Genomic DNA, 12,340 nt, shown 5'->3' with positions numbered 1-12,340 from the left:
ATTTTAAAATAGCAGATACACTGTTCCAGACAGGAACATTGTTTCAGTAGCACTGAATATAGAGGTTTGGTTGTTCCTGTCTGCTTATAAGGACATTGCTGAGATTTGCTCTAATTCACTAAGATATTTTGGAAGGAGGCAGAGAAGTCTTGGATTTAAAATAACAGGCACTGTTCCTTAATGGCCTATTTAAAATAACATTTCTTAGAAAACATTTAGCAATAATACACTAGTAAACACTACTTTCAGACAATCAAACTCAGTAAGGTGTGAGCTTTCTGGTTGATACTGCTCCTTCCCAGGTTCGTAAAAGTAAAATACTTGCAAGAGAAGCATCTCTGTCTGCCAGCCAGTGATCAGCTCACAGTTAATTGTAGCTGAAATAGAAATATTTTACCCAGAAGCAGCACTACACTGCTGCAGTCAATCAACATATAGATACCTCTACGCCCTTATATTGTGACCCCACCTAACAGTTCTTTATCTTGTGCTTCCCCTTCCTTGTGAACTAATCAAGGTCACCCACTATCTTTTATAAAGTGTGATAGAACAAAGGCTTGGTCCACCACGAAACCCACAGATCATCCTATAAAACTCAAGGCATGATCACAACTTCACTTCTACCTGCTGACTACTCTCAGCACCAGGCAAGACGTGCACTGTACAAGCATTTATGCTGGCAGAAGATTTCAACCCTTGGCCACCTCAGCTGCTCCACCACTATCCTCTGCTAGTGGCAGCCTCAGCTCTGCTTGGAGCTCCCTTTGGGAGTGTCCCTCCACCTATTTTGAGTCAACTGAAGTACTTCAGAAAGGACCTGGTTCTTTAAACGCTTCAGTCAACTTTAGTTGTTGTGGATGAAGAGGGTCACTGATCCAAGGAACTCCAGTGACAGACCTGATGGAGTTGGTAACCTTCAGCAGAAGAGTGGAGACAAGGAATCAGGCAGCAACCTTTCCCACTGGCACAGCTGGAATTCACAGAGCACATCTGACCAGAGGCTCAGGCATTTTCTCCAATACTTAAATCTTTTGTGTGTCTCATTCTGGCATCTTTGCCTATCTTTCGATTTCCCTCCAACATTGCCAATTAGATGCAACATTCCAGCATCAGTCTCATCACTGTCAATGAAAGAGGTAAAACCACCTCTTTACTCTTACTCCTCTACCTATGCACTGAAATATGGTGATGTCTTTCTTTGTCCATGTCATTTACCCCGGCTGATCTTTGGCTTGATGTGAATACACCAACAGAGTCCTCTACTACAACTTCCATTTTACTTAGGTTTGCTTCTTTAAAACAATTTTCTATTGTATCTTCTTTTCTAGTTTCTCAGGACTTCATACTTTTAAAAAAACAGAGTATGAAGCCAAATATTAAAAAAAAAATCTTCAAAATCTACAAGAATAACTCATCACTATTATCTAGGGCAAACCCAACAAAACCTCTTCCCAATAGAGAGAACTTTATGAAGTTCTTCATGAAAAAAAAATGGCTCGGAGATGAGCAGATTTAGAATATTTCCACTAAATATATGTCAAAATGAGTACTACAGTTCTGGACACTTACAAGAATTGTAACCTTTTTCACAGATAATTGTCTAAATAAAGGACAAAAGAAATTGTTTTTATCTAAACAAAACAAGCTCATCCTTGAACTCATCCTGCAGCTTTAGCTCCACAGGACCATCTCTCTTACAACGACTGAAAGTAAGAGAAACCTATAAACAGCACAAATAGATGAAAAACCAATTATACATAGTCCTCACGGTGAAGGATCTGCTATTTCCACATTCTGAAAGTTTCAGATTTTATGTTGGTTTAAGCCAATGCCCTGCAGTTATCTGATACTCGGCTGACAAAACACTAAAGATTAAAAGAGAAGTCTACTGAAACCTGGCCAACCAACAGAAATTTGGAATCCAACATACATATATATATATATAAAATTATCCCTCGTTACCCTGTGACACCAGTAGCAAGCTTGTGATAAAACCAGATGAAACAATATGCCTTAGAAGAGTACATCAAAAGTACAAATAATCCAAGTACACCAATAACAACAACAATGAAGAGCCTAAAAGGATAAACAAAGTTAATCTCTTGGGATAGAGACAAGAACCCAGCAGTATATTCTCCAACAATTTTGTTGATAGGCATAGTGTATTTGTTAAATTCCAGAGAGAGGGTTAGCATTTCCTGCTCTTTTGAATGACAGCTCAATGATGGGCCTATTAGAAAGTTTTAACTATTTCATTCTAAAGTAGACTAAGAAAAAACAATGATACCAACTAATCCTTAATAAAGGAAATGAAGACATAACAGACCACGGAGAAAAAACTTTTCAAGTCTCCAGAAGGTCATTATAAGAATAAATTTTTCCCTTAAAGTGTTGGCCATAAGGACCCATTTATATATGTTTGGAGAGACAAAAGCTTGTTCTAATTCTTCAAATACTTATTTTTTAATGAAGAAGTTCAGAAATTCATACACAAAATTGTGTTACCAAGATGTAAGGTTTTGTCCTTTATTATTGAAGACAATATATTGTATTGGTTATGTAAACATTTGCTGACATAAAACAGCACTCAGGGCAATTTTGACCAGACTGACAGTGATTCTAGTAATGAACATCAACATATGCACCATAAATGGCAGAAAAAACCCTAAGTGAAGATCAGATGTTGAGTTCTCAACCAATACACAAGGGTTCTTCTTAACATCTGGACAGCTATTCTTCTGCCTATGTAAAATGTAACATCCATTCTAATAAGGAAACACACACAAGTGTACTTACCACATAGTTCCCAGGAGATGCTGAAGAATAAGGTATCTGTAATATCAACAGAAGCAAAACAGTAATTTCTTCTGCAGTAAAATGGAGTCTATATCTACATTTATATACACTTACAGGTTAGCTCATGTTTGTTTCATTTATTTCAAAGACACAGTTAAGGATTATGGAAAAATGTTTCTTGTTAAAAACAAACAGCTCTTCTTTTCAACAACTTCTTGTCATAAGTATGTTCAAGTCCAAAACTAGCAATATAGGCACAAACCAAATTTAATACCCAATATTTCAAATAAGAACATTTCCATTTAAGATTACTGTGCTCTGGTAGCTGCTCTAAATGAAACCAATACGAATAACATAATTCACACAATTGAATGTCTGTAGGCTGAGATCTAATATCTGCGCTCTATTTTTTCATAAGTGAGGCATGCATTTTTAACAGCCACTTTTTTAAGATACCAAATTCAACTCTAGTACCAATCCAGTTCTTGCATCTACTACTGTAGTCTTATTATTCTTATTGCGGGAGGCACAATAAGCTCTGTAAAGATCTGCAGTCTATAGTAAAAGGTTAAACTATAAGGTTATTAAGGTAATATGCTTTATAAGGCTTACAAACTTACAGAGCACATACTTGCATTTAAGTCAAAAGGACTTCAGAGTTGTCCCAAGCATGGACCGAATATTTATGTTCTTATATATACTTAATCTTGATTAAAATCTTGACCATAGAAGGAAAAGCAACTCTTGTAAGTTTCACCCTAGAAGATACTAATTTTATTTCTCTGCATTATTCTTTTTTTTTTTTTAAAGGACAGTGTTCTATTTGCATTTCAAATTCAGTTGTGGTATTTGTTACAGAGAGTATCTGGGGAAAGCCTGGGAATAATCCAGTTTTCTTCCTTATGATACCCTTTGCAATTATTCTCTTTAAAGGAGCATGGACCAATGCTATTATAGGAGGATGGGGTAAGAAGTAAGCAACTGTATGGACAAAATACAAAACTGTTTTGTAGCATAAGCATCTTACATGATCGTAGACAACTTGTTAGCCAACTCATTTTTACAAATACATCTATTACTAGACTCTCAATTAATTTCATAGAATGAAAATATTTCAACTACCAGTTGAAAAATATCCTAACATGCGCTTCAGCTGAGTACAAGCAAAAGAAAACCGAGGACGAGTTTCAGCTCTTTTTTTCTCCAGTTGTCATTAGTAGAATTAAAAAATCAGAACTGGAAACAACAGAAAGAACCAGGCTAGTCTGTTAAGCCAGATCCATCTTATCCAACTGCAAGTGCTAAAAAGGGACACATTTTTATACTAATGATGTACGACCACTGAATGAACACGAAAACTTATACCTTTGTGTTTTCTGAAGAAATACCAGACATGTTGTTCATGTGGGATGCCTCACTGACCTCCTCGTCCTTCAAGCTGCTATTAGACTACCTCATTTTATAGTTGTTGCAATGAAATTCAATAGAGTGCACTGCTTTTTACAAAACGCGTATGAAATCGTGGATGTCTTGCAAGCAACTGCTCTATGATTCCATGTTCCCTAGTTAAGAGAAGCAAATGTGCTTTTCTTATGTATGCATCTTAACAAGCTGTGATTTCTGTACAGCTTGCTGGCCAGATAGCATTGACCTCATCTTACTTGCACGAAAGGAAGCTAAAATGTATTTTAAATATACCCCAGGATAACCTTTGTGTTAAGGAAGTGCTGTAACTGATGTAAGGATGCAGAGCTATGTGATTATGAACACCGCTGGATATTTGCAGGCCAACGAGCTCTTTGTTCAGATGTGCTCCTCAGTGTACCTGCTCTGCGTTAGGGTTATGGAGAAAAATATAAAGCATGCAGTATTCTATTTCTTAAATGAAGTGGATTTTTTTTTCGTGGTGTATTGATGAGAAATACTTTCCTAAATGTAAGATAATGTCTAATGTATTCCAAATATTTACTCACAGAATTGGCATTGGTTGGGTTTGGCCAAGGTCTACCACCCCCAGGACCCCTGTAACAGAAGATGAAAGATGAGACACAGAACAATCCCCATCTTCTGAGCAGCTCTGAGGAAGCAGATTGAAACAATCCGCTTCCAGAGTAAGGAAGAAGATGGCCTTTTTCAAATTAAAGTGTGATTATAAACCATAACTACACCAAGTTATAAAGCTAGAGCAAAATTCTCATCATTGCACTACCATCATTATTTAATCAGTTTATGAGTTGATTACAGATAATTTATGTATCATTACAACCCAGCCACACACAGTTAAGACACTTCAGTTCCTGACTCATTCTGGTACTTCTGCGCTCTTCAGGACAGGACCTGCCACAATGGCACCACAAGCAGTCCTCCCCCAGCAGCCACACTGACACAGGCGACAGTGGAGACGACGCAGTTTTGCATCAGTCCCCACCACTTGCAAGTTTCGGAAGTGCCACACATTCCCCTTTCGTATTCCAAATGGAACAATTCAAAAGACATTGCAAATCTGCGTCCCTTGAAGTGCCTTCCTTCTGTTTAGAAAGGCTTTAACTCTGTGCTACATAGATGCAACATTTTAATGTGGCACGGAAATTTTGCAGAGTAAAAAACAAGTTCCCAAGTTCTTTAGGTTCTCACGAGGACTGTTTTTCCTTGTACTCTGTTAACCTTTTTAAAAATATTTGGAGAAAGTATCATACATTCCACGGAAGTCCACTTACAGTACAGAGAAAGGTACAAAGGTCCTAAAATATAAGTGTAATTTCAGCCATAGCAACAGTACTCTCGCTTACATAATAAAGTCCCTTCCTGAGGAACTGAGGACGAATGCATTGATTGAGTATGGCTCTAGAATACTGCAAGTATAGTAAGGTTTCATTAGTGAAAGTGATGCTAGTACCTTATAAATGTTTTGGGAAAACCTATTTTTTAAAAGAACAAGCCATAGAAAATACGTCACTATAACCTGCATCTGATAATAACAATAACAATAATAAATCTCATGCATTAGAAGTTGAAAACATGCCATTTTATACATAAACTTTAAATGTATGTTTCGGTATGCATGTAAAAACAGTTTGCTATTTGACTAGGGCTACACTATCTCCACAGAAGTCACAGAAACATGAGATTTATCGTACAGCAGGCAAAAATGGAAACCTCAAACTTTTCAGACATCCTCGTTACACCTGGCCGAAATGGTATACGCATGATTAAGTGGCAGCTCCCCAGCAGGGGGGACAGGAGTGTTTCACAGCCAGAAAACCTGTTTGATAAAGCCAACTCGAGGAGACATCAGACGGCTACTAAAGCCAGAAGGGAATGGGGAAAGGAAAAAAGATCCAGATAGAGCATGTTTTTCTCACAACTCTTGCTGTTATTTCAAGTTTCTCACTCCTAGCTGAGCTCAGAAAAATAGTTTGGTGGTCGGGCTTCATCTTTTAACAGTCCTGAGGGAACTAAGCCATATGGGAGGTAAAAATCTCCATGTTTGCAGTCATAACATCTCAATAACCATAATTATTCCTGGGAGCATTAAGAACTCCTAGTTATTTATAAATAAGACAAAATCACTTTTTGAAGGCCCTGACAACTGAGAGGCAGAGCAGATGACAAAATTTTCGCATTTAAAATGGCATTTTGGCCTCATTAGCTTTAGAAAAGCAACATTAGCCACCACAGCTTACCAGACATGGGAGAGTGATTTAAATATAGAGAAGAAAACAGGCTTTATTAATGAGTCCAGGAAGTTTTCTATCTACTTTTATGTCTTGCAAAACTAAAAATTATTAAGTAGATATGCTGCCCAAGGGATTTAATATCGAATTTTTTTATTATTATTATTATTATTACATTGTTGATAAAACTGTAAAGAAATTAGCACAAACAACCAACTGAAATAAATCAAGGGAAAATTGATTTTTTTCCACTGACATTATTTCTGGAAGGTTGGAAACCAGGAATGTAAGTGAGAGTCTTTTCTGCCTTATTCATTAGGAATAAACAAGGAAAGGGACTCACAGTACTCATGCTCCTCAGGTCAAATATTCAGCAATTTCTCCTCTGCTAACAATTACAAAGTGAAATATTAGGTGTTCTTTTTTCTTTTCTTTTCTTTTCTTTTCTTTTTTTTTTTTTTCCAAAAAGTTGTTCTGTTTTCTATGTAACATATTTGGTTTACCGGATCCTCTTCTTCAGAGAAATCAGGAACATTTTTAACAACACTGGACGTCTGTTTTCATGCCAAAACCCTGCACTTGTGTGTGTGTTGCATTAAGTAACACAAATATACTGAATGAAAGGCAGTAAATGGAAAATAGCTGTGAGGACACTGCAGATTACTCTGAACTACGGAGATATAAAACAGCCGACTCAGATGCACGATTGGGTTAAGGCCCAGCAACATGGAAATTTAGACAGCCCTTACGAGGAGACTGGGAAACTCACCTTTCATCTGAAAAGCTGTCAGAATTTGCAAATTTACTGGAAGCCATGGACAGCTCTAAGTATAGACTTAGAAAACACTCCAGCAGATTCTGCTGGAAAGCCATATGGTTTTTGTGGAGCCAAATGTTGTTAAGCTTATAAAACACACATTAAAAACCAGCTACCTGCAATTTTTTTCAATGCAATGCAAGCAGGTTTTTGGCCCTTTATTAAATGTTTATTTAGGAAGCATCAAAAGAGTCATAAAACATTATTATGAATGTACCAATTCCAAAATAGAGTAAGTTATGAGGTATCTATCGCTATGACTAATTACAGCTGCATTTTGTCCTTAAAGTTAGTCCCATAGTGTTGATCCTAGTACTTGGAAAAATAAAGTCTAAAATTTCAGTTTCTCAAGGGGCAAATATCTTCAATGAGGAAATTAAACATCTAGACACAAGTTTGTGAATTGAGATTAAAAAAACACAATCATGTTTTTTTTTTTTTCTTTTCAGGCATGACTAAGGTATTCTTAGAACTTGAGACAGCACTGCAGGTCACATGGGCCATTAAAAAGTGCCAGGGAAATATAACACTGCTCCCTGAAATCTGCCATTTTGTTCCAAATAGAACCTTACTAAAAATGTCTACACCAAGTTTCAACTTAAAACCTTATAGCTAAAATAAAGTTATTTCATGGAGAACATAGGATCTGTATTGGCTGTTTCAAACAGTAATATGACAGGCATTAGTTATGTTGGAGAAAGCAATTATTTAGTAGTACTATGTTTGTGGAGTGTATGCTCTTGGACAGGAATACTGTCTACAAGATGTCAAGCTGGTTGCTGCCATTTTTGACAATAAAGAACACTTTTTCATCCAAAAAAATGCAGAATTATATTTGGCTGATAGTCTGCTCTTAACCAAAACAGCTTCCTTTCGTGCTTTCCGAGGAGAAAAAGATGGATTTAAATTGACAAGCGTTTCTGAAGAGTATACATTTTAGTATCTTAACATTGCCAAAAAATCCAAAAACATTGAATAGAACACTGAACAATTTTCGTGTAAGAAAAAGATATGGCTATGTAAAGACAAATGTACATTACTATAAGGCAAGAGCCTTATGTATAGTTATCCTGTTTCCTAGAAATGTAAGTACACTAAATGATTTACACTGTGCATTAGATACACTGTAAGGGATAATACAAAGAACGCATTTAACACAGTTGGGTCTGTCTATTGCCATTGCCTGCAGGTTATCCTTGGATGCACTCTGACTGATCCTGAATGCTGGAACTGACCAGACGATGAGTCTTCACTAAGATTTCAGTGCAAGGACAACTTTGACAGCAGTAACTTTGCAGTAAGAAAAAACCCTGATGTCCTGTAAATGCAATTAAAAGAAACCCAAGACTGTAGTTACTCCTTTGTTTTCCTCTTTATCAGTATATGTCACTCCATTTGAGAGAGGAAAAAAATACTCAGTTTGATGGTAAAAAAATTATTCATCGTGTTATAAGGTATGCAATAATGGAGCTCCTTATGATGGTCTGTGACTCAGCACGTAACACAGGTTAGGGTATACTATAGCATAATATTCCAGTACCAGCACTTTGGACTCTCTTATGCCTTTAAAGTGAATTGCAATAAGCAAAGGGACAGCATGAAGTCTTGTTCAAAATCAAGAAACAGTATTCTGTTCCCACTTTCAACTGAGCTGGAGTAAAGATGAGTTTGGAAGAAATGTAAAGGAGTGCAGTATATACATGGTAAGACACGGAGACAGCTACAGTTAACTTATTCATAATTATTGCTTTACATCTTGTTCATCTCAGCAGATCATATACTATATCAAAGTTCACGAATATCCCAAGTAAAGGACTCCAGTTCATGGGTTCCCTTAAAGAGGACATACAAGTCCAAAGGAAAATGTACTTCCCACATCACTGAATTAGAAGAACATCATCTATGTATGTCTATTGGCCCAATTTAAGACAAAATATGCTTATTAAATGCTAAAATATGGAAATGATAGTATTTCAACCCATAACCATCTTCTCTCATTCTGGCAGACCAGGAATTCTTTTTGTCATCCAGGAATGTGTCTTCTTATTTTCCCTATGCAAACTCTCATTTATGTGGATAAGTAGCCTCAAAATATCTTACCTATCCTGAATTTTACTTCTACAACATTTTATTTTAGAAACTTTTCTTATAAATAAATCTCCTCCTGAGGACAACTTATGTCGTGCTTATATTATACTCACACTGAATTTTCAATATCTAAATATTTTTTTCTACATCAATTCTATTTAAAAGAAATGCCTACCCTTGTGAAGGCTCCTAGAATTGACTTGAGTCCAATATATGATGTCTATGATAGAGTAACACCCAACTTTAGATTTTATTTTATCTGCTTCAAGAATTCAAGGTATGTCTGGAAATTAGAAGAAATTAAGGATATGGTGGATTAGATATTTTTTTAACAGTATTATCTAGCTCAATACCTCTTTTAATTTTCAGGTTGGTAACTCTTTACTTGAAATTAAAATTATCATCTCTCGTTTATGTTTCCTATAAAAATAAGAGTAAAAATGGGTATCTACAATATAATGATAACAAGTGTATAATCTTGGCTGTGTTTTGTGTAGATCTGCTGAAAACCCATCTTGAAAGGCAAAGGTGTAAAAGGAGTAGGAAAAGAAGATATTCTCTTCTTTCAGTTGTAAAATCATTCTGGTGTCTTGATAGCTGGACCACCGTGTCGCCTTCTCTGACCACTCAGGGACTGAAACATGCTGGTTATGAAAAAGTGTACTAACTTTGGCAGAGGTAGTGCCAAGATACAAGGATAACTCGATGATCTCTGGTCTGTGTTACACTATAGGTAACTCTAGCAGCCCCTTGAAATTTGTGAATCTCTTAAGAGAGAAATCTAAATAATACGAGGAGCACCTCACCTTCTTCCAGGCTTGCTAATCATATAAGGAACTCCAAGCAAGCGAAAGATTTATCTAAAGTGCAGAAGATTCCTCATGTTGGGCCACCTGCTATGCTAAAATCCTAAGCTTAAACCTAGTCTACTCTAGGTACAGTAATTTTACATCTGAAATTTATCTACACAGGTATGAAAGGCAGAATACAATTCCATGACTAAATCCGTGACTGGAATAAATCAGCACAGCTTAACTGAACTCAGTCTATATCAATTTTTACTAAATGACGATCCAGTCCCAGAAGACCTTACACTCATATCTGTAATACTCTTCTATATGTTTACAGTGGAAATAAACGTAGTTACGGAAATAAAAACAGCAACAGAGAGAGAATCATCCACACTTCTTCTTTCAAATATGTCTTTTTTTACAAATAGTTCTAGACAATGGTTTAATTTTGCTAAAATCAAGTACTTCTTTATTCTGCAGTAAAGAACCATACCTGTACCATTCTTTATAAAATATTTAATCAGTAGTGTAAAAACATAAATGTGAATAATGTCATTTAAAAAAAAAATGCATACAAGGATATATCAGTGACAATACTGACAAATTATTCCCAATATCTGAACTTTGACCTGTGAAAAAAACTGAGTATTTGTACAGATTTGTAGGGACAGCAAAGGCGCCTGTAAGAGATGCATGCAGAAGGAAACTGCTGTGGGTTCACTTTTTAAAATTGCAGTTATTAGTCATCAAAGCATGTTACTTATCAAAGCATGTTCTCCCTTATCTTATGTATCCCAAATGTTACTTCTACAATGAAATAATGATTTTTCTAAATATTATAAGATTTTATTATTGTGCTTACATGTTCATTCCAGGCATCCCCGGGCCACCTAAAGCATTCAGTGGGGGTCTCATTGCACCTCCATAGTTCTGCAATGATAACCAAGGGTCAGACTACCACAAAACAAAAAAACAAAACCAAAGAGGAGGGGGAAAGAAAGGACAGCAGGTTAATGATATCCCTACGTAACTGCTGAGTGGATAGGCCAATGTAATTAATTCTTTCAGGAGTTTCCATTGTTGACTTAAAAAAATAATATCGTTAACCCCAAGGAGAAAGAATTACAAGCAACAGAAATAGACTAAGAATACTTAAAATGTCAATTTTTTCAGGAGGAATTATTTACACATACAGAGGTCATGTCCAAAGCCAGCAAGGGGCAGGTTTGATAATATATTCAACTTATGTATCAAGGGAGCTCATTCAAAATCAGAAATCTGGACTTAGATTCCAAGATTTCTACATCATGGAATTTAAATATAATTATTTTTAATTAAATTTTGTTAGGATATTAATAAGTGCTTGTATAAAATTACACCATATGATATCACTTTTAAAACACACAACATAACCATTACATTTCTAATCACTTAATTCTAGTAAGTCTATGGTAACTAATATGAAAATTATTTAATAAGATAATGCATGTCATAGTGATGCCAGCAAATGAATTGCTCAATGCCTATAAAATCTGAGTTTGTGCTCTGATATTACAACAGAAGTTTAACTGTACTATTTACATGAAAAAATAAATTATACCTATTTTTATTCAGAGGAATACAAGCAGAAGAGTCTATCTCAACTTTCAATCATAATGCACTCACTAATCTGTGTTAATCCTGCTACGTTTTTCTGGTATTTCAAAAGAATGGATAATAGTAAATTCTCCAAAAATGAACAGCTGTGCATTTTGGAAGGAGGGAGGGACAAAGAACCAATTTACTTAAAAAAAGTTTAGGTCACTGTTGTGGTCTGTTTTCCAATAATAAAACTAATGCACTCAATTTTATGGGTAGTGTACTACAAATTACATAAACTGTATGACTCAGGCTTATGGGTGTTCTCTATATTGGTCTGATTCACAAACCCATGTAAACATGAAGTCATGAGCTCAGGGGAGAAATCCAACAGTGATATTCAAAGGGTGGGTCTGGTGCCATTTATACCTTGAGTAGCATGACATATCAGTTATCTAGAACTGATCGAGAGCTGATCCGTAACTAGGAGAGGAGGTTCTGTTACTGCTAACAAATACCCCAAACCTAAAACTTTCGTCATTGTTAACACTCCTGAAAGTGTCCCATAGATAGCTGGTTTGCAAGAATATATCCAG

At 35.9% G+C, this 12,340-nt stretch overlaps 1 protein-coding gene across 1 annotated transcript in view; it reads right to left on the bottom strand.

The window, feature by feature from the left end:
* Positions 1-12,340, bottom strand: part of SSBP2 (single-stranded DNA binding protein 2) — a 207,966-nt gene that overhangs the window by 17,449 nt on the left and 178,177 nt on the right. The window contains exons 9-11 of the mRNA XM_009886887.1: positions 11,029-11,096; positions 4,770-4,818; positions 2,797-2,832 (exon numbers count right to left, since the gene is read on the bottom strand). Coding sequence (XP_009885189.1) covers positions 2,797-2,832; positions 4,770-4,818; positions 11,029-11,096 — 153 coding nt within the window. The remainder of the gene's footprint in view (positions 1-2,796; positions 2,833-4,769; positions 4,819-11,028; positions 11,097-12,340) is intronic.

Source organism: Charadrius vociferus, unplaced genomic scaffold (genome assembly GCF_000708025.1).
Source record: "Charadrius vociferus isolate BGI_N301 unplaced genomic scaffold, ASM70802v2 scaffold244, whole genome shotgun sequence".
In the NCBI taxonomy this organism is placed as follows: domain Eukaryota; kingdom Metazoa; phylum Chordata; class Aves; order Charadriiformes; family Charadriidae; genus Charadrius; species Charadrius vociferus.
The sequence above is the reverse complement of the archived record's forward strand: the minus strand, read 5'-3'. Positions and strand labels throughout refer to the sequence as shown.